The sequence below is a fragment of the Dendrobates tinctorius genome, unplaced genomic scaffold (assembly GCF_039654945.1).
Source record: "Dendrobates tinctorius isolate UK_male_01 unplaced genomic scaffold, ASM3965494v1 ptg000192l, whole genome shotgun sequence".
Classification (NCBI taxonomy): Eukaryota; Metazoa; Chordata; class Amphibia; order Anura; family Dendrobatidae; genus Dendrobates; species Dendrobates tinctorius.
Window position 1 is genome coordinate 7,852,920 of NW_027361859.1, and position 27,947 is coordinate 7,880,866.

At 44.2% G+C, this 27,947-nt stretch overlaps 1 protein-coding gene across 1 annotated transcript in view; it reads left to right on the forward strand.

Annotated features, from left to right (window-relative positions):
* The window catches only part of LOC141055959 (uncharacterized), a 193,061-nt gene that overhangs the window by 128,787 nt on the left and 36,327 nt on the right, over positions 1–27,947 (forward strand). The window contains 6 exon segments of the mRNA XM_073552654.1: positions 557–663; positions 793–972; positions 1,055–1,178; positions 1,262–1,359; positions 1,548–1,638; positions 3,162–5,233. Coding sequence (XP_073408755.1) covers positions 557–663; positions 793–972; positions 1,055–1,178; positions 1,262–1,359; positions 1,548–1,638; positions 3,162–5,233 — 2,672 coding nt within the window.

Sequence of the window (27,947 nt, forward strand, 5' to 3'; positions counted from 1 at the left end):
ACCAACATTCCTCCTGACAGGTGCGCAAACCTCATCATCAACTACAAAAAATGTCTGACTGCTATGCTTTCCAACAAGGGTTTAGCCACCAAGTATTAAATCTTGTTTCCCAGAGGGATCAAATACTTATTTCTCACTGCAAAATGTAAATAAATTTATATAATTTATACAATGTGATTTTCTGGATTTTATTTTTGATATTCTATCTCTCAATGTTAAAATTAACCTACCCTTAAAATTATAGACTGTTCATGTGTTTGCCAGTGGGCAAATTTACAAAATCAGCAAGGGATCAAATAATTATTTCCCCACTGTATATTTTTTAATGCGCTTCTCTTTACAGGGTATAATGATTAAACTAATTTTTTTAACCTATTTTTTAATTTTTGCTATTATGAAATGTATTTGTAACTCCCATTTAATCCCAAATCATAGTACATAAATATTCTGAGTAAATTGTAGATGTATGAAGAGCTCAACCTGATTATTGGTTTATACCAATATCATAGCTGAAGTGATGGTATATTTTATGTCATATGTGTTTCTTTCCATTTAGGTTTGGAAAATGTTCCTGACCAGTCAAAAATGGATAGAGACAGGGACAAGATGGCAGAGAGGATATTACACCTCACCCTAGAGATCCTCTTCCGGCTTACTGGAGAGGTGAGAGATTCTGATGACGTCACATTACATCATTCTTATCTATTGGAATAACAGATGGACAGAACTGGAGAGGTGAGGACTCTGGAAAGGTCTGTAGTGAGATTTATAAATGTGTCTCTCCATAACCAGGATTACACAGTAGTGAAGAAGACCTCTAGTGAGCGCTGTCAGGACCCTGTGTCTGAGGGATGGGGAAGACCCCTGAGCCCAATCACGGGGCCTCCACCTCACCCCCTGATACATGAGGACATCAATGACCAGAAGATCCTAGAACTCATCTTCAAGATGATTGAGCTGCTGACTGGAGAGGTGACACTGCTGGGAATGCTGGGACATTATACAGTAATGCTATGAAGGGATCGGGGGATGACGGTATCATTGTATGTGTCAGGTTCCTATAAGATGTCAGAATGTCACCATCTATTTCTCCATGGAGGAGTGGGAGTATTTAGAAGGACACAAAGATCTGTACAAGGACGTCATGATGGAGGTTCCCCAGCCCCTCACATCACCAGGTAACAGACAGGACTATATACACACGGCCTATAATTATCTATATGTAAAGAATGAATTCAGTCCCTGTATGTGTTTCCTCCAGTTCTATCCAGTAAGAGGACAACACCAGAGAGATGTCCCCGTCCTCTTCTTCCCCAGGACTGTAAACAAGAAGATCCCAATGTTCCTCAGGATCATCAGGTAGATGGAGAGAAGGTGTCATGAGATCTCCCCTATGATGTGTAGACGGCTGTGAAGGTCTTGTGCTCAGTCTTGTTTTATCCCCCAGTATTATATGATTTATACTTGTGTAATGAGAACGGTGGAGATGGTAGGATTAGAGCTGATCATAGATGTGACTTCTCCATCTGTCTGTGACTTTGTTTCAGGGTGAAGATCTGCCCCATATTAATACTACAGAGACATATGTGACGGATGATGAGCGGTGTAAAAAGAAGATACCTACAGATAACCGCCCAAGTGAGTAGTAACCATCAAATGCAGAGAAGTCTCAAGTTCTTCTCATTCACTTTGTGGACTGTTGGTTCTTTTTTTTATTGTATATTTTCTCTCCTTCAGCGAAAATACACATTAAATATCATTTGAATATGTGATTTTGTTATAGATGGTAACACACGTAAAATACAGCTGCATTTTTGTATGTGAAAGAAGTTTATTTTTTCATCATCTGACGAGGTCTTTGTACAATAGTGAATAATGGAACACCCCCAGAGAAGCTCTGACTTAGCCCCTACTCAGGATTGCACTGAGTATATTGGCCCAATTGGGCCCTGGGATACTAACATTAACTTGGAACAGTCTAGATAACTTGAATCCAGTACCTCACGCCTGCTGTCTGTTGTTTGATTTGCTGCCTTATGTTTGGTTGGTGTTTGGCCTGCAGCATCTGCCTCTTAACATTGCTTGGTATAGTTGTTTTTGCTTCATTGCTTGAATTGGTTTAGCCCAGTGGTTCCTAAACTCCAGTCCTCGCGGACCCCAACAGGTCATGTTTTCAGGATTTCCTTAGTATTTCACAGGTGATGGAAATATCACCAGGCATCAGGAATGCTCTCACATGTGTAACACTATGGAAATCCTGAAAACATGACCCGTTGGGGTCCGCGAGGACTGGAGTTTGGGAACCACTGGTTTAACCTTTAGCATTGTGACTTTGCTTAGTTTGGCCTTTTTTTGGGCCTTGGGTCAGCTTCCGGCTTCTTAGCTTGAATTAGCTTTAACTCTAATGGCATGATTTAGCCTTTGGCCATGTTGATTTGGAATAACCTGCTGCCTCTTGCCTTAGTGTAAACTACTCTTTATATGGTTGTGCACTGCTGCCTCATGATATGGCTACCCAATGTCTTATGACATGTTTGTGGCCTGTTTCTTTGTGTCTCGAGATCAGGACTGCTGATCTTGATCCTGATAATCCAACCCAGCCGCTGCCACTGCTTAGCAGCTGTCTCTCACTATACATTGTACAAATGTCTGGGTGGGGTAAAACACAGCTCAACAACTGAGCTCTGGTAGATCAGCATAGAGAAAACTTACTGTCATAACTGCTGCACCTAATAATTGTTGAAATCACCTCATGCTGATGCAGCTGTCAGATTACATAGCAAAAACCTGCTGACAGATTCCCTTTAAAGCCATAGCTTCTTTCTATCTGACCAAACTATCCTTCACTGCTTTGTGTTAGTGCGAATGTCAGGGAAAGTGTGAAACAGACACGCACCATGTAATAGCACTGAAATATAGGTGACTTTATGATTTTCTACTGAGTAACTTACTAGAAAAGGGGTGGTGATAGGCAGATTTGAATTTTTTTAGAATCATGAATAAAATACACAAGTTAAAAACTTCTGTCTATTAAATTGTGATCTGTAGACACTTGACTACATGACTTATGATAACCTTTTATATAGAAACTGTTAAAAAATCAATCTAATGTTATAGTAATATAATTTAACCATAATAAAAAATGAGTTTATGCTTTACAGGTGACTATGCTAGGAGCCAAGAAGGACATCAAATATCTTCAGATTGTAAAGCAAGTGATCAAGGAATCACACATGATACACATGGAAAGCACACCATTATCCCATATGAAAACTCAACACTTCACACCAAAGAGCTATCTTCATCGCAGATTGTGAAACAAAATCAAAGAGTTCATACAGGAATTAGACCATATTCATGTTCAGAATGTGGGAAATGCTTCAAACACAAATACGGACTTGTGAAACATCAGCAAATTCACACAGGGGAGAAGCCATATTCATGTTCAGAATGTGGGAAATGTTTTAATCGGAAATCATATCTTGTTGAGCATCTAAGAATTCACACAGGGGAGAAGCCTTTTTCATGTTCAGAATGTGGGAAATGTTTTAGCCATAAATCAGTTCTTTTAAGACATAACATACTTCACAAAGAAGAGAAACCATTTTCATGTTCAGAATGTGGGAAATGTTTTAGGCAGAAAAAAAATTTTGTTGATCATCAAAGAATTCACACGGGAGAGAAACCTTATTCATGCTCAGAATGTAGCAAATGTTTTAGGCAGAAATCCGATCTAAATAGACATCACAGATTTCACACAGGTGAGAAACCATTTACATGTTCACAATGTGGTAAATCTTTTAAAGTGAAGATAGGTTTAGTGGTGCATCAAAAAAGTCACACAGGGGAGAAGCCATTTGCATGCTCAGAATGTGAGAAATGTTTTATCCATAAATCACATCTTGCTATACACCAGAGAGTTCACACAGGAGAGAAGCCATATTCCTGTTCTGAATGTGGGAAATGTTTTGGTCAGAAATTCTGTTTGGTTAGGCATCAGAAAAGTCACACAGGAGAGAAGCCATATTCCTGTTCTGAATGTGGGAAATGTTTTGGTCAGAAATCCTGTTTGGTTAGGCATCAGAAAAGTCACACAGGGGAGAAGTCGTATTCATGCTCAGAATGTGGTAAATGTTACAAGTTGAAATCAAATCTCGTTGAACATCAAAGAGTTCACACAGGGGAGTATCCTTATTCATGTTCAGAATGTGGGAAATATTATTCACATAAATTACATTTTGTTGCACACCAGAGAAATCACACAGGGGAGAAGCCTTTTTCCTGTTCAGAATGTGGGAAATATTTTAACCAGAAATGGAATCTTGATAAACACCAAAGAACTCACACAGGGGAGAAGCCTTTTTCATGTTCAGAATGTGGGAAATGTTTTACAAGTAAATCAACTCTTGTTACACATCAGAGAACTCACACAGGGGAGAAGCCTTTTTCATGTTCAGAATGTGGAAAACGTTTTGGAGACAAATCACGTCTTATCGTACATCAGAGATGTCACACAGGGGAGAAGTCATTTGCATGCTCAGAATGTGAGAAATGTTTTACCCATAAATCAAGTCTTGCTATACACCAGAGAGTTCACACAGGAGAGAAGCCATATTCCTGTTCTGAATGTGGGAAATGTTTTGGTCAGAAATTCTGTTTGGTTAGGCATCAGAAAAGTCACACAGGAGAGAAGCCATATTCCTGTTCTGAATGTGGGAAATGTTTTGGTCAGAAATCCTGTTTGGTTAGGCATCAGAAAAGTCACACAGGGGAGAAGTCGTATTCATTCTCAGAATGTGGTTAATGTTACAAGTTGAAATCAAATCTCGTTGAACATCAAAGAGTTCACACAGGGGAGTATCCTTATTCATGTTCAGAATGTGGGAAATATTTTTCACATAAATCACATTTTGTTGCACACCAGAGAACTCACACAGTGGAGAAGCCTTTTTCCTGTTCAGAATGTGGGAAATCTTTTAACCTGAAATGGAGTCTTGATAAACACCAAAGCACTCACACAGGGGAGAAGCCTTTTTCATGTTCAGAATGTGGAAAACGTTTTGGAGAGAAATCACATCTTATCGTACATCAGAGATGTCACACAGGGGAGAAGCCTTTTTCATGTTTAGAATGTGGGAAATGCTTTATCCAGCAATCAGTTCTTTTAAGACATACAGTAAGAGAATTCACACAACAAAGTAACTATTTTTATGTTCATGATGTGGTACATTTTTAAAACAGAACAAAAATGTAGACACACATCAAAAAAAAAGTCTCACAAGGTAGAAGACATTTTCGTGCTCAGTATGTAGAAAATATTTTACCAAAAAGTTACATGTTGCTACAGATCTGAGAGAAGCCATATACTTGTTCTTAATGTGTGAAATTGTTTTCTAAAAAATAATATCTGAATAAATATCAGACAAATTACTTCTTAGACATCAAAGAGCTAATATATAACTAGTTTATATATAATAACCATATCTTAAAGGGCTTGTGCCGCTTTTCTTTCTTTTAGCCAATCCCACATTTATGCTCTTCCACCCAAATTTACGTTTTTGTTTTTTTTTTCGTTTTGGGGGCTTTTGTAATGATCTGGATTGACATCAGAGCTACGTCCTGATAGTTTTAGTCTTTGATAAAAATTAAATTTGCACTGATGAAACAAACCACTGTTCAGAATAGAGTTAACAGAGCCCTTAATCTGGTTGACTGGAACAATGTCCTCAGAAATAAGAATACAGAAAATAAATGGGAAATGTTTAAGAACATCCACTGTAAGCGGTTTATACCTTGTGGGAATAAAAGGACAAGAAATAGGAAAAACCCAATGTGGCTAAACAAAGAAGTAAGAGGAGCAATTAACAGTAAAAAGAAAGCATTTAAACTACTAAAGCAGGATGGCACCGTTGAAGCTCTAAAAAACTATAAAGAGAAAAATTCTTTATCTAAAAAAATAATTTAGGCCATGTGCACACGATGCAGATTTCCAGCGGATCCGCAGCGGATTTTACCACGCAGAAACGCTGCATATCCCGCATTGTGATGTACAGTAGCCTGTTAATCAATAGAAAAAAAAAACACTGTGCAGACGCTGCAGATTTTTCCGTGCGGTTTTCTTGTGGTTCAAAATATGCAGCATGTCACTTCTTTTGTGCGGTTTTCCACCTGCTCCATTCTCCAAATCCGCAGGGGAAAACCGCACAAAAACCACAAGAAAACCGCAAGAAAAAAGGAAGAAATCCGCAGGAAAAATGCAGGTCATTTGACCAGCGGATTTCTTCAATTCTGTGCGGAAAAATCCGCAGGCCAAAAAAGTACGTGTGCACTTAGCCTAAAGCTGCCAAAAAGGAAACAGAGAAGCACATTGCTAAGGAGAGTAAAACTAATTCCAAACTGTTCTTCAACTATATCAATAGTAAAAGAATCAAAAGAGAAAGTGTAGGCCCATTAAAAATTTGTGAGGAAAGTATGGTTGTAGATGATGAGGAAAAAGCTAATATATTAAACACCTTCTTCTCCACGGTATTCACGGTGGAAAATGAAGTGCTAGGTGAAATGCTGAGAGACAAAGAAAACCCTATATTAAGGGTCACCAATCTAAAGCTGGAGTCACACATAGCGACTCACCAGCGATCCCGACAATGATATCAACGTGTCAGGATCGCGGGTGAGTCGCTATGTGATCGCTGGTGAGCGATCGCGCGGCGTCGCTGTGTTCGTTAGTTACCAGCGCGCTGATGCAGGGAGCTTGTAACTAACATACTCATCGGGTATCTAAGGGACGCACGTCCCTTGGATACCCGATGTGTACGTTAGTTACCAGCAGCACGGTGGCTCAGTGGTTAGCCACTGGGTTCGAATCCCACCAAGGACAACATCTGCAAGGACTTTGTATGTTCTCCCCGTGTTTGCGTGGGTTTCCTCCGGGTACTCCGGTTTCCTCCCACATTCCAAAGACATACTGATAGGGAATTTAGATTGTGAGCCCCATCGGGGACAGTGTTGATAATGTGTGCAAACTGTAAAGCGCTGCGGAATATGTTAGCGCTATATAAAATTAAAGATCATTATTATTTATATAATATTGGCTACTAACACTGTGTCCTTTTTGCCCACCTATTTTGTGGAATACCCCACTCCCTCTCTGTTAACTCTATTCTGAACAGTGGTTTCATCAGCGCAAATTTAATTTTTATCAATTTCTGCATCCTTCTTTGACAGCTTGGTGGTCTGTGTCCAGATTCGCAGCAGATAAAACCCGCTATACACCAGCGCCACTACTCTTTTTATTCATTTTTTTTTGGGAAGTTCATTGAGCAGCAGGGTGGTTTTCTGGTGAAGGAAAAAAAAATCTCTTTAAATCTTCTGCCTGAGCGAGTGTGAGCGAGCTGAGTGTAATCGAGAGCGTAAGTGTAACCGGTGGTAAATGTGTGACTTGTGATTCAGTGACTTTGGATTCAGGGAGTTTCCAAGGGAGGAATTATTGAATTGCTGTTATATTTTATTAATAGTTTTTATTTATTTTTACTTATCCTTTCTGTCTGTTGCAATCTCCATTAGGAATGTGCTCCACCATTGCCAATGCCATCCGGTGTACATCTTGCCACACGTATGCAATCCTTGAACAAAAAAAATTATATGCAGACCTGAAATGGCAAAATTTTGAGCGCAATGATATGCGATCTGTGTGGCGGACAAAACCCAGTGTAAAATATCTGCCCTGTAGCTAAATATTTTTTTTGGCAGCAAAATGGTATTAAAAAATTGTATAAGACACTCCAAAAAAATTCTACAGTACCACAAAAAATGGCAGATTTTTCTGTGCACTCAGATGTCATACCTGGGATGGGCTAACCTGTTTAAAATTGCTGGATTTTCAAAACGCTGTACTATCAAAAGTTTGGCTGTAGTCTGCAGTGTCAACAAGCAAATGAAGAAAAAAAAAGGGGGATCTGGATTGCTTTGGAGTAAAATAATCAGGATCAGGATTAAGATGTAAAATTATTCTTAGCCACTGATACCTGGGGCTAGTTATACACGGTCAATATATGTAATAGGCAGCAGCACCGTACAGTAGTGGACCCTCTTGATGTATGCAATGATATCTATATCCCACATACAGTGCCTGCTCGCCTTGCACTGATATGTATATAGCCACATACACTCCCCTGCCTACCTGGCACTGCAACCTATATACCCCGTAATTAGTCCTTAGAAGGACTCTTGGTTTAGCTGAATTTGTGGATTTTATGATGGTATACCCACACTAACTTATAAACCCCGAAATATGTCCCTATCTCAGCAGCAGCTCTCCCTACACTGAATGCAGATGTGACTGTGACGAGCAGGGCGGCGGCAGGTCTTATTGACCTTATGACGCTGTGCGGCCAGCCAATGACTGTAATACCACAACAAATATGCCTGTGGCATTACAGTGCGTGGCAGACAATCCCTGCATGTTAATTGGCTCTCTAAAGAGCGCCAAACATGCAGGGCGGGGACCCGAGCGCCCGCCGAATAATCCCGGAAATTCTCGGTGCTCGCCAAGTACTGCGAGTACAGCGATACTCGGGCAAGTAACAAGTAGTGGCGAGCATGTTCGCTCATAACTAGTCATTAGTTCTGCCTAAGGGCACTTGGGCACAAGAAACGTGTCAGGTTGTGGGATGTGATGTGCGTCAGCCGTGTCACCCAATTCATTGTACTGAGGGATGGTGGAGATTGCCTCTCTCCCTCGGGAGTGGAGTATGTTCCGATTTCTCATTTTTTAGTCTGCTCTTATGGCGATATCACTTAATATTGTAGCGTGGAATGTTAGGGGGCTCGGGGATGCAAATAAGAGATGTGCTATATTTACTAATATGCAGAAATTTCTCCCGGCTATCCTGTGTGTGTCTGAGACCCACATGGTGAAAGATAATATTCATTGGCTAAGAAAGGGATGGGTTTCTTATGAATATCATTCCACATACTCGACCCATGCGCGGGGTGTCAGTGTGCTGGTGCACAGGTCCATCCCCTTCTCATGTACTAAATCAGTGGTTGACCCTGGGGGCAGATTTGTATGTTTGCTTTGCACGTTATACTGTATACAATTTATTTTGGTTGCCATATACATCCCCCCGCCCTATTCAGTCAAACCAGTAAAAAGAATCTTGTCTATTTTGGGTTCCTTTCCCCCTGCGCTGACTCTTCTAATAGGAGATTTTAATACATATTTGCATCCCTATTTGGATAAGTTGCATTCGGGAAACATATCAGAAGATGCAGCCTCAACCTCATTTGCTACAACGTTAGTGGAGCTGGGTATGGTAGATCTTTGGCGTGTCCAAAACCCCACAGCCAGACAGTTTTCCTGCTACTCTAGCTCCCACCACGCTATGTCACGGATAGACCTGGCCATTGGGAATACACTCATGACCCCATATGTACGAGGGGTGGCCTACCTGCCTAGAAGTGTATCTGATCACTCGCCGCTACATGTCACACTTTCATGGGGACACCCCCTCACCCTATCTAGACCTATCTGGAAGCTTAATCCCTTCTGGATCCAGCTTATAGGGGGATCTTTGCATGATGCCATTCTAGAATATTTTCAACTTAATGAGTACTCTGCATCATCACACATAGTCAGGGATTCCATGAAAGCCTATGTCAGGGGCTTATATATTAGAGAAATATGCACACGGAAAAGCCAAAATAGACGCTACACCCGGGGCCTGATCCAGGAGGTGTCTGTTGCGGAGGCTGCGGTGATACTCAACCCGACAGAGGAAACTAAAAAAGCTTTGTAGAAGGCACAGGGGTCGCTCAGGGAAAACCTCATGTCGGCGGCAGCAAATAAACGTTATTTCCTCAAACAAAAATATTTTATAGAGGGGGAGGGAGTAGGACATTTATTGGCCACGGTCATTAGAGCATAGGACGGATCTTCATATATCAATAGGCTAAAAATGGACTCGGGTGGTCCTGTGACAGACAGTGCGGACATAGTGAGTGAGATAAGGAGGTATTCTATGCGACTATACACATCAGATTGCAGTCTCACGGAGACTGAGATTGAGCAGTACCTGGATGCTCTCTCTCTCCCTGCATTGGCTGATAGCGATAGGGATTCATTGGATCGGGACATCCTGTTGGAGGAGTTGGAGGAGGCGCTTGGTCAGATGCAAAATGAAAAGGCTCCAGGAATGGATGGCCTGCCTGGCGAGTTTTACAAAACCTATGCACCCTTACTGCTACCTAAGCTACTTAAGGTATTTGAAGAGGCTGAAAGGCAGAGGGTCCTCCCGCCATCTATGAGGGAAGCTTTGATAGTTTTAATATTAAAGCCCGGAAAGGATCCAGAGGTTCCGGATTCATATCGCCCGATTTCCCTATTATCAACAGATGTTAAATTATTGGCCAAGGTACTCGCCAATAGGATGTCCCGAGTTATCTCATCTGTTATACAGAAGGATCAGACGGGATTTATCCCAGGCAGAGCCACATCTATGAACCTTAGGAAACTATACTTGGGGATTCAACATAGTTCTGGGGAGTTGGGGGGAAGAGCAATTTTGTCCTTAGACGCCGCTAAGGCGTTCGATAGTTTGGAGTGGGGTTTTTTGTGGGCGGTACTTCGGAAAATGGGCTTTGGACACAGATTTATAAATTGGGTGAGGCTCTTGTATGGCTCGCCGGTGGCGAAGGTTGGGGCTAATGGCAGGGTCTCTGAGTCTTTTCCTCTTGGGAGAGGTACTAGACAGGGGTGCCCGCTCTCGCCCTTGCTATTTGCTACTGCGGTGGAGCCATTGGCAGTTGCAATTCGGAAGTCCAGAGAAATAATGGGATTCAGATGTGGAACTGTGGAGTTGAGGATATCATTGTACGCGGATGATTTACTTCTATATTTAGATAAGGTACATTCCTCGATTTTGCCGGCAATGGAGGTCATTCGAGAATTTGGGCTGAGGTCTGGTCTTCGGATTAATTGGTCCAAATCAGCTTTAATGCCGATAGACCCTCTCCCGGCGGATTTCTCAGATTTCCAGATACCGGTCCCTGTAGTTCGGAGGTTTAAGTATCTGGGTATAATTGTTAGTCCTGCCCCGAAGGATTTTCGGGCTCTGAATCTGGAGCCCCTGTTACAGCGATTTAGAGCAAAAGTACATACTTGGTGTTGCCTGCCGTTGTCGAATATTGGTAGATCTAACTTAATCAAAATGGTAATGATGCCACAATTATTATATTTGATACATAATTCTCCGGTGTGGATCTGTAGGGACTTTTTTGCAAAAATAAATACATTATTCCGGGAATTAATTTGGAAGAAAAAACAGGCTAGGATTCGCTTGGAGATACTGCAGCGAGGGAAGGAGGAGGGAGGATTGGCGGTGCCAAACCCATTCATATACTTTATCGCCTCCCAGATGCAACATCTTAAGGGTTGGGGTAGAGACGAGGCGTGTGACAATGGTGGTGATATTGTGAGGGAAGGATCGGTATGGAAATATCCAGGGTGCCGGTTGGAGGTGGGAAGACGGCAGATAAATGGGGCATGATACCCCACGTTGGCTATGATTTTCAAGGTGTGGGATAGGGGTAAGTCTCTTTTGAAGATAAATGGGCCTACGGAATTGTGGCCATTGTGGTGAAATCCGGATTTGCAAGAGATCAAAAAGCTGGTGGGGTTTGGAAGATGGGAAGATAAAGGGATTTATCTGGTGTCACAAATTTTGCAAAATAATACTCTTAAGAGTTTTGAACAATTGAGAACAGAATTTCACCTCCCGCACGTCTTCTTTTATCAGTACTTACAGCTAAGACATGCATTGGAAAAACAGAGAAGGACAAATCCGGTGATAGTGACACATAATCAAACACTACATATGCTACTTACATCTGAGTCTTCTAGGGGACTTATCTCTGAATTATATAAAAGATTATTGCCTGCCCATCTGGAGACATATCCACTGACTGCTGCTAAGAATAAGTGGGAACGGGACGTTGGCCCCCTGACGGAGGACCAGTGGTCCGATATTCTAGAACAGGTCCCTAAAATGGCGGTTTCTGAGTGCCAGCGGCTTTCGCAAATATATCTCATTCACAGGGTATATAAAACACCCAGCTTATTATTTAAAATGGGACTTAGGCCCAATACACAATGTGTTAGGTGTGGGCAGGATGATGCCCACTTGATGCATGTTATGTGGGAGTGCGGGCACATTGGGGATTTCTGGAGGCAGACCCTGGGACTCATAGCCCAAGTATACCATATCACAATACGACCGTCACCTCGTCTATGTTTGTTGAATTTGTGGGAGGAGGGGGTTGACCCGGACTCTGCAGTGGCCCTGGGAATAGCACGCATCCTGTATCAGGCAAGAAAGATACTTGCATATCATTGGTTGGATCCTATGCCACCAACATTGTCAGAGCTTAAAAATAAACTAAATAATGTCATCAGATTGGAAAGGGGGGCTTATTTAAAAAGAAATGCATTAAGAAAGTTTTACAAAATTTGGCAGCCATGGATGGAGTCACCGGGTCTCCCCTCGGGCGCACTGGTACGGGATGCGATGTTGGACCAGTTGCTGTTGTGCTTGCGATGAGGGGATGCTTGGGGGGTGAAAATAAAGTCTAGTGCCCTTTGCGGCGAAGTAGATTTTGAGTGGCGCGGTGGGAGGGGGCTGGGGTGGATTGGACCTGGTATCCGTGGGGGGCGGGGGGGGGCGAAATATGATGCGGAGTGGCGCGGCTGGCGGGGATGGTTTTCCTGCTGAAATGAGGCACTGATGTATAATTTTGATTTTTGTTTATTTGTGGAGCCATGTTGTTTATAGGCTCAATTTTATGCAAATATCTGTGTTTTGAGATTTCTTCTTTTTATTTATTCTTACACAGGAAGAGTTTTACCCTTTAAATAATATCTGCTCTCAATGTAATTTTTACTAGCTATATAAGATGTCATATTCTTTCTGTATTGATTCCTGAATGTTTAAAAAAAAGATCTGATTCAAAAGAAACGTGTCAGGTTTTTACATCTTTGGTATACATGTTTTTAAAGGGACGGCGCCGTGATCTTAATTTTTGTATTAATAATTATTGATTATATAATCAATTATTTTTAATACAAAATTAAATATACTACTTTTATAGTTTTTTTTATTTATTGACTTATACTTTTGTCACTGGGGGCTGCCATTTTCATTGCTTGGGGGTGTGTGTGTCTGGGCATCACACTTGCACACCTCACTTACGGCAGCCATGGGCATAAGAGACTGCAGTCGGACACTGACCGCATCTCTTGCATTGAGGCCACTCCTCCTGCCTCTTAGCTGTGACCTGGGCTGTCCAGGTCACAGCTGTGGCAGAAGATCGCAGCCATTTTGTTGTAGCCCACAGCGTATGCTGTGGGCTTTATTTTCCCCTGTCATCGCACACACTGCTCAATGTGTGCGATGACAGGAGCTGCTGGGGAGAAGCTGCCGGGAAGTGAGGGTCCAGGTTAAGTGTCTGCAGCGGTGATTGCAGCCTGTAATTAGTATTAAAGTGCAGGCTGCAATCGCTGCTTACTGCTGACCTGTTCAGAGCACAGCAGCAAGATCGTCACACTGCTGTGCCCTGAACAGGGTGCAGCACTTGCTGGGAGAGGAGGGAAGGTAAGTACAAGCTTTTTTTTTCCTATGCATTGTATAGATGGAGGGCTATGTATGTATGGCTGGCTGGATAAGGGGGCCATGTATGGCTGGTTGGCTAGGGGGGCCATGTATGGCTGGCTGGTTAGGAGGGCAATGTATTGCTGGCTGGCTAGGGGGGCCATGTATGGCAGGCTGGCTGGCAAGGGGGGGCCCATGTATGCCAGGCTGGCTGGCTAGGGGAGCCATCCATGTATGCCAGCCTGGCTAGGGGGCATGTATGCCAGGCTTTGTGTGAGTGTGCATTTGTATTTTCCTGAGAGTGTGAGCGTGCATGTGTGTGTGAGCGTGCATGTGTATTTTCCTTTGTGTGCGCGAGTGTGAGCATGTGTGAGCGAGCGTGTGTATCTTCGTGAGCGTGCATGTGTGTGAGGGAGTGTGCATGTGTATTTTCGTGTGTGAGCGTGCATGTGTGTTTTCGTGTGTGTGAGCTTCGTGTGTGTGTGAGCGTGCATGTGTATTTCCCAGTTTATGATACAGCAAGCAGCACTGTTGTGAGTTCATTTTCCCCTTCACCACTGAGGCCCGATGAACTCCCTCTTCTGGTAAGGAAAGGTAGTGAGCCTGATTATCAGACACCTGAGACTAATGATGATGACTGGCTGAGTGGAGTTACTGACTGGATATAAGGCTGCCGACGCCCTTCTGCCCTGCGGGTGATTTCTCTGTGGGATCCTTTGAGACCAATCTGAATTCCTGCTCTTCTAAAGCTAAGTTTTCTGCTTTGCTTTTTGCATTTGTGCTTTGACTTTGTTTTGCTTTGTTTTTCTGGATTTCTGCCATTCCCTGCTGGGGTGAGCTGAATTCCTTTAGCTCTGTCTTCTGAAAATACCTGAGTGCTGATATAGTTTTTGAAGCCTAGCTGCTTCAGGGTCTTTTTCCATATCAGCTTGTTGGCTTATGTCTTTGATAGGGTTTTGGCAGATTGCAGACAGCAACCTTCCTTTCCTGTCCTGTTTAGTTAGCTTGGGCCCCAACGTTTGCTCAGCCTATCTTTCTATCTGTGTTAGTGTTTTTTCATCTTGCTTCACCGTCATTATATGTTGGGGGCTGCCTTTTACTTTGGGGTCTGCTCTGGGGCAGTTTAGATTTCCTTTTCTGTCTTTAGGCTATTTAGCTCTCTGGCTGTGATCGAGGGGTCTAGGGCACCGTAGGAACCCCCCACGGCTACTGCTAGTTGTGTTGATAGGTTCAGGGGTCTGCAATCTGATAGTTGCCAACTTCTCTGGTTTTCTGGACGTAGCTTCTATTTTTGTGTCTGCCTCCTACGGTGACTCATTCATAACACAGCACCATCTAACAGAATTGTTGCTGTTGTCTGTCCTCGGTGACCGTCTACTTGTCAATATAACTTTGCAGTCGCCAACAAAATGGCTCCGCACAGAGTTCCTAAGTCTCATCCTCTCTTATCCCTTAGCAAACACCCAGAAGGGGAGGAGAGGAGTGACACCGCATATATATGTAATCAGACCCCACCCACATTTACTACAGTGCAGTAATGTGAGCTAGTTGTACACTAGGTCTTGGTGTCAAATTTCAGTAGCTGCTCCCTCTAGTGTTTAAAAGTAGAAATACCAAACCTTTTTAAATTATTTTTCATATTTTACTATTTTATAAACAAATGATAATATTTTAACAAAATTTAAACATTAATTCTTTACATTTTTTCAATTGCTGAAAAAAATTTTTTTGGATGGCACCTTCCTTTTAAAGATAATCCAGTAAATTATGTATATATTTTATTCATTGTTAGATGGATGTGCTGAATTCTTTCCTCAGAAAAACTATGCCACATTTCTAATTGGAGATATTTGCTATTATTATTATTATTACTTCACCTATTACATTTTGGAGATGGGAAAACCTCTTTAATAAATTTGGCACATCTTTAACCCCTTCACCCCCAAGGGTGGTTTGCACGTTCATGACCGGGCCAATTTTTACAATTCTGACCACTGTGCCTTTATGAGGTCATAACTCTCGAACGCTTCCATGGATCCCGGTGATTCTGACATTGTTTTCTCGTGACATATTGTACTTCATGTTAGTGGTAAAATTTCATTCAAATAACTTGCGTTTATTTGTGAGAAAAATGGAAATTTGGCGAAAATTTTGAAAATTTCGCAATTTTCCAACTTTGAATTTTTATGCCCTTAAATCACAGAGATACGGCACACAAAAAACTTGATAACTAACATTTCCCACATGTTTACTTTACATCAGCACAATTTTGGAACCAACATTTTTTTTTGTTAGGAAGTTATAAGGGTTAAAAGTTGACCAGCGATTTCTCATTTTTACACCACCATTTTATTTTTAGGACCACATCACATTTGAAGCCACTTTGAGGGGTCTATATGATAGAAAATACACAAAAGTGACACCATTCTAAAAACTGCAACCCTTAAGGTGCTCAAAACCACATTCAAGAAGTTTATTAACCCTTTAGGTGCGTCACAGGAATTTTTTTGAATATTTAAAAAAAAATGAACATCTAACTTTTTTTCATAAAAAAAATACTTCAGGTTCAATTTTTTTTATTTTACCAAGGGTAACAGGAGAAATTGAACTGCAAAAGTTATTGTGCAATTTGTCCTGAGTACGCAGATACCTGATATGTGGGGGGGAACGACTGTTTCGGCGCATGGCAGAGCTCAGAATGGAAGGAGCGCCGTTTGACTTTTTCAATGCAAAATTGGCTGGAATTCAGATTGGACGCCATGTCACGTTTGGAGAGTCCCTGATGTACCTAAACAGTGGAAACCCCCTACAAGTGACCCCATTTTGGAAACTAGACCCCCCAAGGAACTTATCTAGATATGTGGTGAGAACTTTGAACCCACAAGGGCTTTACAGAAGTTTATAACGTACAGCGGTACAATTAAAAAATCATATTTTTTCCACAAAAATGATCTTTTCACCCCAATTTTTATTTTCCCAAGGGTAACAGGACCCTAAAAGTTATTGTGCAATTTGTCCTGAGTACGCTGATACCCCACATGTGGGGGTAAACCACTATTTGGGCGCATGGCAGAGCTCGGAAGGGAAGCAGCGCCATTTGACGTTTTTGGCTGGAATTGAGATCGGACACCATGTCGCGTTTGGAAAACCCCTGATGTATCAAAACAGTGGAAACCCCCCACAAATGACACCATTTTGGAAACTAGACCCCCTAAGGAACTTATCTAGATGTGTGGTGAGCACTTTGACCCCCCCAGTGCTTCACAGAAGTTTACAACGCCCGGGCGTGAAAATAAAAAATTCGTATTTTTTCCACAAACATGATCTTTTAGTCACCATTTTTTTTATTTTCCCAAGGGTACCAGGAGAAATTTGACCCCAAAAGTTGTTGTCCAATTTGTCCTGAGTACGCTGACACCCCATATGTGGGAGAAAACTACTGTATGGACACACGTCGGGGCTCGGAAGGGAAGCAGTGACGTTTTGGAATGCAGACTTTGATGGAATGGTCTGCGGGTGTCATGTGCGTTTGGAGAGCCCCTGATGTACCTAAACTATTGAAACTCCCCACAAGTGACCCCATTTTGGACACTAGACCCCCCACAGAACTTATCTAGATGTGTGGTGAGCACTTTGAACCCCCAAGTGCTTCACAGAAGTTTATAACACTCGGACGTGAAAATAAAAAAATCATTTTTTTCCACAAAAATTATATTTTTGCCCCCAATTTTTTATTTTCCTAAGGGTAACAGGAGAAATTGGACCCCAAAAATTGTTTTGCAATTTGTCCTGAGTAGGCTGATACCCTACATGAGGGGGTAAAACACTGTTTGGGCGCATAGCAGAGCTTGGAAGGGAAGGAGCACCATTTGACTTTTTCAACTCAGAATTGGCTGGAATTGAGATCAGACGCCATGTTGCATTTGGAGAGCCCCTGATGTGCCCAAACAGTGGAAACCCCCAATTCTAACTCCAACCCGAACCCCAACACGCCCCTAACCCTAGCCCTAACCCTAGCCCTAACCCTAGCCCTAGCCCTAACCCTAACCCTAACCCTAACCTAACCCTACCCCAACACACCCCTAGCCCTAACCCTAGCCCTAACCCTAATGGAAAAATGGAAATAAATACATTTTTTTTATTTTATTATTTTTCCCTAACTAAGGGGGTGATAACGGGGGGTTTGATTTACTATTTATGGCGGTTTTTATGTTTGGCGGCTGTCGCACGCTAAAAGACGCCTTTTATTGTAAAAATAGTTTTTGCATCACCACATATTGAGAGCTATAATTTTTCCGTATTTTGACCCACCGAGTCATGTGAGGTCTTATTTTTTGCGGGACGAGTTGACGTTTTTATTGGTACCATTTTCGGGCACGTGAAATTTTTTGATCGCTTTTTATTCCGATTTTTGGGACGCAGAATGAACAAAAACCAGCGTTTCATGAATTTCTTTTGGGGGGGGTGCGTTTACACCGTTCCGCGTGCGGTAAAATTGATAAAGCGGTTTTATTCTTCGGGTCAGTACGGTTACAGCGATACCTCATTTAGGTCGTTTTTTATGTTTTTGTCGGTTTTATGCAATGAAAACTATTTTATATAAAAAATAATTATTTTTGCATCGCTTTATTCTGCGAGTTATAACTTTTTTATTTTTTCGCTGATGATGCTGTGTGGCGGCTCGTTTTTTGCGGGACAAGATGACGTTTTCAGCGGTACCATGGATATTTATATGCGTCATTTTGATCGCGCGTTATTGCACTTTTTGTTTGGCGGTATGATAATAAATCATTATTTTTTGCTTCGTTTTTTATTTTTATTTTTTAAGGGGTTCGCTAAAGGGGTTAACTAATGGGACAGTTTTATAGGGCCGGTCGTTACGGACACGGCGATACCTAATATGTGTACATTTATTGTTTTTTTTTATTATTATTTTAAAAAAATGAATTTATTGGGGAATATTTTTTTTTTTTTTTACTAATTTATTTGGCGATTTTTTTTAATTTATTTTTACACTTTTTTTTTAATTTTTTTTTACTTTATTACATAGTCCCAGGTGGGACATCACTGTCCTGTGACAGATCGCTGATCTGTCACATCACAGATCACTGTGACAGATCAGCAATCTGTCACAGGCAGTGCACAAGGCTTCCTCATGCCTGCGCTTTGCAGGCACTGAGGAAGCCAGCTTCCCCAGGCCCCCGAAGGCCCCCGTCGCCATCTTGGATTCGGGGGCCTGGAGGATAGGAGTCCCCCGCAGCAGCGCTGCACATTGCGCTGCCGTGGGGGGCTCAGGGAAGCACGGAGGGAGCCCCCTCCCTGCCGATGCTTCCCTTTAACTCCCGGTACACCGCGATCGCGTTTGATCGCGGTGTGCAAGGGGTTAACGTGTCGGGGGCGGTCCGTGACCGCCCCTGACACATTGTGCCGGGTGTCAGCTGTGATAATCAGCTGACACCCGGCCGCGATCAGCGGCGCTCACCACGTGGGCGCCGCTGATCGCGGTAGACGTACTATCCCGTCCCCGATCATACGGGCCCGGGTACCGTGGACGGGATAGTACGTCTCATGTCAGGAAGGGGTTAAACCATCTGCGCACAACAAATTAAAGTATATCATTGTTATTTTGTTGCAAAATTGCGATAAATAGGTTTGGTTCACTTGGGGTGGTCATATCCAGACATAAACACTGTAAAGGTTCAAATAACCAGCTGTGGCTGCCTCATGGTTGGGGGAAGAATCCACCAGATGGAAGTTTTCCAAACTAGGATAAAAATCAAGATTACTGTAAAATTGGATGCACTGCTGGAAAATAAATCTCTTGCTGAAACATTCCTTGAAGACTCTTCATTAACCACCACACGCAAATGTTGTCACTTTTTGGTGCCTTTTGTTTTTGATGTCTCACTTTTATAGGACACATTTTAGGAGTTGTATGTTTTATATACTTGTGTCCTACATTATTTCCAGGGGCCACTATATAAATAGCCAATTTGGCACTTCTTTTCATGGAACCCTTTGATAGGAAATCCATGAATACTACTCCGTGCTGGTCCCAAAATACTGTGAACATGACCTTGCCTGCCAAGGGTTGGGCACGTGCCTTCTTTGGAGACGATGAGTCGATGCTTCCATTGCATCGTCTGGACTTTAGTCTCAGGATCATAGTGATGGACCCAGCTTTCATCCTGTGTGATCAGTCTGTTGAAAAATCAGGGTGGCACATGTTAAGGAGCTGAAACTCCTAAACCCTTCATCCAATTTGAATGTGGATACCCTCAAATGAAAGCTGAAAGTCTGAACTTCAACTGCATCTGAATTGTTTTGTTTAAAATTCATTGTGGTAATGTCTAGAACCAAAATTAGAAAAATGTTGTCTCTGTCCAAATATATATGGACCTAACTGTAAAATTGTCCTCTGTATTGATTACCCTGCAGAGTTTGTGTCATCTGCAAATATTGAAATTCTACTCTCTATGCCCCCTACAAGGTCATTAATAAATATGTTAAAAAGAAGCGTGCCCAACACCGACCCCTGCGGTACCCCACTTCTAGTCTCTCATTACTTTCAAGTCCATGCTCACTGCAGCAGAACAAACGTGCGCTTATCTGGCCTAACCCTGGGCGATTAGAGGCGTCTGCCTGAGCGGCTCTGTGCACACCTGCACGCTAATCTGGGATTATTATCCCGTGCTGGCACCACTGCTGCGGCGCCGAGCGCTAGTGGACTAGAAGAACTCTAATCCCGTGTCCTTAGGACAGAGTCCTGTGTCCGTATTCTAGCGCTCATCTGGCCGAGTCATGTGAGCTTAACAGGCTTCGACATTTACTTTGGGCGGCACCGCAGTTCTGTGAAGGAACAGAACTCGCTTCTGTACACACCGGGTGATGCTAACCCACGTGTGTTCATTTATTGTCTGCCGTATAACCTCCGCCAATACCGAGCAGCAGTTTTACATCTCTGCACGGTGGACCCCGGGCTGCGAACGCAACTCAGCCTAACACATTAGTATATGGGAGGGGGAAAACTTTTCAAGATGGGTGGTGACCATGGTGGCCATTTTGAAGTCGTAACGTAACTTTATTCTTTCATGAGTTATTTACAAGTTTCTCTTTGTTTGCAGCTATTGATATGTTTCAGAGGTTAACACGTGAGTAGCGGGTGGAAATTGTGTTGATGTCTGGTGAACGCAGTACTCGGGTCATTGCAGCAGATTTCAATGAAAGACACCCTACACAAGAAAACTGTCACCATTCCCATTTTATTTTGGTGTATCCATATAAATGGCCCACCCAAAAAAGTTTGCCTCATCACTGAACATAATGTCCTGTGTAAACTGAGGGTCCTGTTCCAATTTTTATTTTGCCCATTCTGCAAATTCAGCGCACTGATTTTGTTTGTTCATTTTCATTTTTTTAATTCTTAAACATAAACACCCAACACTTCTTTCAATATTCTTGAAAGTGCATAATTATTTCTTCACCTTCCTAAAACTTATGCACAGTACAGTAAAACTGACCATGTAACCTATAGCAACCAATCACAGAGGACTCTAAAATATTGAAATTGTAACATGAAGGAAAAGTTGTGGAATTCTGGAAACCACAGGATGGAGACGTCACTGATCTGCAAATGATGAGAAATGGGAACAACATTTTCAAAACATATGGATTTGATCAGTCTGGGGTCTGTGCCACATGCAGAAATCCTGGCTCTCCAGCCTGGGCTGTTATCGCTGAGGTTATTAATGGTCGTCTGAGGAAGGTCCTGCTACTGAATGTACAAATCATAAGGATCCGCTGCCAGCAGCTTCTGTGTAATCACCAACCAATGACATCCAGATAAGTCTGGAGATGCTGCAGCCACAGGAGCAGGTTATGGAGGCCACACAGGCTGCTCACAGTAGCTCCAGTAACATGCAACCTGGTGTTGTGATTAAAAATTACTTCAAGAACCTCTCAGAGATATGTCCGAACCACTGGTTCCACAATCAAATAAAATACGATGGAACTCAAGTCAAGAAGGGACCGACTACGGAACATTATTCCATCATAATGTATAAACATGCATAGCTCTGCTCACACACGTTATGCACCACCCGGCTCCGCTCCGAACTCCTCGTACACACGCGGCTCCGCTCCGTACACCTCGTACACACACGGCTCCGCTCCGTACACCTCGTACACACACGGCTCCGCTCCGTACACCTCGTACACACACGGCTCCGCTCCGTACACCTCGTACACACACGGCTCCGCTCCGTACACCTCGTACACACACGGCTCTGCTCCGTACACCTCGTACACACACGGCTCCGCTCCGTACACCTCGTACACACTCGGCTCCGCTCCGTACACCTCGTACACACACGGCTCCGCTCTGTACATCTCGTACACACACGGCTCCGTTCCGTACACACACACGGCTCCGCTCCGTACACCTCGTACACACACGGCTCCGTTCCGTACACACACGGCTCTGCTCCGTACACCTCATACACACACGGCTCCGCTCTGTACACCTCGTACACACACACGGCTCTGCAGGTGGAGGTAGGTGCTGGGGCCCCGTTATTCGCTCTCAGGATTGGCCGCTGTTCACACTCGCACTTTTATCATACCATCCCATTGCTCTTCCTTCCCCCTTGCAGTCGGCACAGTCTCTGATACAGTCTGTAGTGTTTCCCAGTGATGATTCCTGTCGCCCTCTCCCCATTCTATTCCTGCTCTGTCACTTTCCCTCACACTCGGCCGTTCTCACCTCATTGTGTGTTTTCTCCTAATAAACTCTGTGTTTTCGCAACCATTCTCATGTTCTGCTTCCCATTAACCAGTAATGATGAAGTGCAGGTCGATGTCCCCAGTCAGTGGACCATGCCCAATGCCACCAGCACCCCAATGCGCGATTCTGAAGGCCTTGAGAAAGCAAAACTGCGAAACGCGTGTTGGGGCGTTTGTGGCCTTGTGCGTGGACCACTGACTTCATCATGGGTAAGCGCTGCATTGCTGTAGTATTTTCCTTCTTGGAATCGGATCAGCATCCTTTGGGTACTGCTGCTGTTGCCCGTCGTCTGACCTCACTCTACCACCTTCTTTTTTCTATACGTGATTAACTTCCTTTTTTGAATCCTCCAATGTGTATCTGCTACTATTTGGTTCATGTTTTTTAATATAACTTATTTTGTATTTCTATGAGTGGTATTTTTGCATGCTCTACATCATTATATAGGTTGTATAATATAGTAGCCCACCTGTTTACTAATTGAGGCATGATCAGACAAATCTTTATTGTATGAAGGAGGGACTCTGAAAGTCACAATTTATTTATTTTTTCCAGGACCATTAGGCGGCCATCGCTATTTGTATAGGGCCATCAGGAGGCCCTTGCTCTAATTTTCGAGGGCCAGCAGCCAGCCCTCACCAAGCCTTTTTGGATGGCCAGCAGACGGCTATGCAAAGCATAGTATATATTGCTGCAATATAATTTATCCATAGCATCATTTACTTTAGTCCAATTCGTAGGGAATTCTCCAAGCACTGTGCTGACCTTCTCTTCTTCCGCTATGGGTTGAATGTTATCTGGTTCTTCTTTCCTTTCCTTCAACTGGTCAGGACACAACTTCAAATGATCTCTGGATACCGCTGCCGAGGTCTCTCCTCCATCTTTACTCACAAGGCATACCTTAGTATTATCAAAATTTGAGGGCAAAATGGTATAAGGTTCAGCTTCCCACTGATCATCCAATTTGTGCAATCTTCTCTTTCTTTTCAAGACTTGCTCCCCCGGCGACAAAGGAACGGCAGGTGCATTCTGATTGTAAAGCTTCTCCTGCTTTTGTCTTGCCTGGGCCAAACTCTTCTCCACACATTCTTGAACTCTTCTGTACTGTTGCTGCCTCTCTGTGTCCTAATCAGCATCTGGGGATGCTACTTCAGGTGTCAGGACTCCCATGTCTAAGTCAATAGGCAGCTTACCAGGTCTTGCTCTCATTAAGTAGGCTGGGGTACAGTTGGTAGAGTTCACGGGAATATGGTTGTAGAGGTCCACCAGATCGGGCAACTTCTCTGGCCACAGATTCCTCTCCTCCAAAGGCAAAATCCTCAGGAGATCCATCACTACCTGGTTCATCTTCTCGCACATGCCATTGGTCTGTGGGTGATACGGCATTGTCCGGATCTTCTTACAACCATACAGGTTACAGAATTCTTGGAACACTTCTGCCTCGAAAGCTGGACCTTGATCTGTAAGCACTTTCTCCGGGTACCCATGTGGTCTACAGAAGTGCTGTTGGAATGCTCTGGCTGCTGTCCTGGCCGTCTGATCTTTGACAGGCACAACTACCAGGAATCTTGAGTAGTGGTCCACAATGGTAAGTGCATAGATGTAGCCTGACCGGCTTGGAACCAGCTTCACATGGTCCAGGGCTACCAATTCAAGGGGCTGTTTGTGATGATTGGCTGTAGGGGAGCTCTCTGGCTGTCTCAATCCTTTCTGCGCAGGTTACATTGTCCACACTCCCGGCACCACCTCTCAATGGCTTTCCTCATACCAGCCCAGTAGAACCTCTCTCGGAGCAATACTTCCAACTTCTTCCATCCGAAGTGTCCAGCTCCATTGTGGTATGCTTCCAGGACCATTGATGCCTCTCTCTTTGGGACTATCACCTGCCAAACCAGCTCATGAGTGCGGGCATTGATACTCCTCCGACACAGCTTCCCTTCTTAAATGAACAGCCGGCCTCTCTCCTTCCACAACTGCTGAGTTTCCCCAGGAGCATCCGACTCTGGACGTAAGTCAGCTCGTGTCAGCAGCTCCTTCACCAGGCGGACTGCAGGGTCACTATCTTGCGTTTCTGCCCAATCATGATGGGGCAATGGGTTCAGGGTGACCTCCTTCAAGCCAGACCGTCTGTTTCTCACTCCTTGAGCACGCTGGGCCGCAAGTGGCCGGTGGAAGGGAGGTAGCTCTATCTCTTCAAGAGCCTCAGGGTCTTCTCCGGCATCTGGTAGGTTAGGCATTCTGGACAGCGCATCAGCATTGGCAGTCTTGTGCCCTGCCCGGTACTTGATGGTAAACTCATAGTTCGAAAGCCGAGCCATCCAGCGCTGTTCCAGTGCACCTAGTTTTGCAGTATCCAAATGCGTCAACGGGTTGTTGTCCGTGAAGATAGTGAACTTGGCAGAGGCTAGGTAATGTTTGAACCGTTCGGTGACAGCCCAGACTATGGCAAGGAACTCCAGCTTGAAAGAACTGTAATTATCAGGGTTCCTTTCAGTGGGGCGCAGCTTCCTGCTGGCATAGGAGATCACTCTTTCTTTCCCATTCTGTACCAGCGACAGTACTGCTCCTAGTCCCACGTTGCTGGCATCTGTGTACAGCACAAAGGGTTTGTCATAATCTGAGTAGGCCAGAACTTCGTCTCCGGTGAGAGCCATCTTCAATCTGGTGAAGGACCTTTCCAACTCTTCAGTCCATTCAAAGGTGGAATTTTTCTGTTTGGTCTTCTTGGACTGCCCCACCAGGAGATTTTGCATAGGGGTGGCTATTTCGGTAAAGCCTTTGATGAATGTTCGGTAGTAGCCTACCAGTCCAAGGAATTGGCGTACTTCATGAAGGTTGCTGGGCTTCGGCCAGTCCCGGATAACTGTGACCTTATCAGGATCTGGTGCCACACCTTCTGCACTGACCACATGACCGAGGTACTGCACCTTGGGCTTCAGGAGGTGACACTTGGAGGGCTTCACCTTCAGGCCAAAATTGGACAAAGCTTCAAACACTTCAGCCAGGTGCTCCAGATGATCTTCATAGGTTTTGGAGAAAACAATGACATCATCCAGGTACAACAGGACCGTCTCAAAGTTCATGTGTCCCAGGCAGCACTCCATCAGCCGTTGAAATGTTCCTGGAGCAGTGCAGAGCCCAAATGGCATATAATTTAACTCACAGAGACCCATTGGAGTGGTAAATGCTGTTTTCTCCTTGTCTGCCTCTGCCATGGGAACCTGCCAATACCCACTAGTGAGATCTTAGGTGGGAAAGTAGTTAGCAGTTTTAAGTGCAGCTAATGATTCCTAAATTCTAGGTAATCGGTAGGCATCTTTATGTGTAATGCTGTTAATTTTCCTGTAATCAACACACATTCTCATGGTACCATCCTTTTTCTTTACAAACACTATTGGAGCTGCCCAGGGGCTACAACTGTCTCTGATGACCCCTGCCTCCTTCATCTCTCTCAACATACTCTTAGCACACTGGTATTGTGTTGGGGGTATAGGTCTGTACCTTTCCTTTATGGGTGGATGGTCTCCTGTGGGGATATGATGTTGAACCCCTTTTGCCTGCCCAAAATCTAGTGGGTGTTTGCTGAATACCTGCTCATACTCTTGTGTCACTCTGTAAACCCCATTTTTCTGGTATGATGGTGTAGAGTCAGTTCCCACCTGCAGTTGCTGACACCACTCCTCTGGCTGCTTCACAGAGCCACTGTCCTCCACCTGATTGGATGGGACCAGGGGCTCTGCTGCCTGCAAAGAGTTGTTATTGACAGTGAGTAGCATAGCAACTGTGGCATACCGAGGTATCGTGGCCACCTTTTCCTCACAATTCAAAAGGCGTACAGGTACTCTCCCTTTTCGTATGTCAACCACCCCTCTGGCTGTCAGGACAGCGGGCCTGCTCTTGGAGTACACTGGTTCTACCAACGCCTGGTAATCTCTCCCTCTAAGACCTATAGCTACCCGACACCAAACCAACATTTCACATCTGGGGGGTATTGCAATGGGGAAGGGGTCACTCAGTCTGACACTGCCAATTTCTCCGCCAGAGAGTTCTACCTGTTGTCTTTGCATCAGGGCTCTGATCTCCTTCTGCTGGACTCGTTGTTCACTGGAACCAGCAGTCTCAGCCACCTGTGGCAACAAGACAATAACCTCGGACAGACAGTTTTCAATTACATTTGTACCAAGGGTCATCATGGGATTACATTCACGTCGATCAATATCAACAACTATTAAACTTTGAGACTTTAGCTCTACCCGCCCCACTTTAACAGTAATTTCTTTACATCCTATCTGCGGTAAAGACTGACCATTACTAGCAACTACTGTCAGTTCATCAGTTGGGCCACGGGTAAGCTCTGAATCAGCCCAATATCTCTTGTACAGAATGTACGGCATAGTGGTCACCTGGGAGCCAGTGTCCAGCAAAGCGTTCATGGGGAGGCCGTCAATCACCACAGGAAGGATTGGTCTCCCTCCAACATACTTGGCTCTCCAGTTCCTTGGGCCTGGGGATCCTATTCCTGGGGGTTGGCCCTCTGCCCCAGGGGTTGCTCGTTTAAAGGACAATATCTTGCAAGGTGACCGGCCTTGTAGCAGCGACGACAGATGCGACGTCCATCCTGGTCATAGCGATCGTTGTTCCTCCCTCGAAGTGGCGGGGCTCTCCTCCTCCGGAGCCACGGGACATCCTCTGGACTGAAAGCAAGCTGGATCTTTTCTTTGGAGGACACTTGCAGGGACTGCACGGTTGTGGTAAGTGCAGCCATCCCTTTGGTCAGCTCCTGGACTTGAAGATGCAGCTCCTCAGTTGGATCTTTATCCAGAGTCTGTGCATCAGCCTCCACAGGGATGGAAGGAAAAGATGTTGCTTCCTGATGGTAGGTGATCGCTGGGCGCCTAGCGGGCGCTGGACGGCTGTCAGTGGACTCCTGCAGTACCCGAATAGCCCTGTCAGGATCAACTTGCTTAACTGCTCGCAGCGCCTTCTGCAGGTTGAGAGCATAATCCCTGATACTGTCCTGCGCCTTCTGTTTACAGCCAAAGAACCTCATCTTGACTTCAGCTGCAGTACGGGTGTCAAAGGTGCTTCTCAGCTTGGCCAGGATCTTTGCAACAGTCTTTTTTATCAGTGTCCTGCCAGGCTTTCACCTCTCTGTGCTGCACCCGTTAGATGTCCAATCAGGATATTCACTTTCTGGCTTTCAGACAGAGGGTATACCTTAAACAAACTGCACAGTCTCGCTTTAAATTCACTCAGGGTATGCGACTCACCCGAGTACTGCGATAGCCAGGCTGCTCCCGGTATGTAGGGCATAGACAGCGGCATTATGGAGACCACTGTGGCAGGCGCTCCTCCTGGCAGTGCTGCGGGGTTGGCACCGGCGCCTGCCGCTGCATCGCCGTTGGGCACGGACATCCTCTCTCCCCCCTAGTTAACGTTAGCCAGGGCCGGGGGTTATGTGAGCTCACCGGCGGCCGCTTCACAGGCCCGATTCTCCGGGCTGTAGGCCTCAGCTTCTCCTC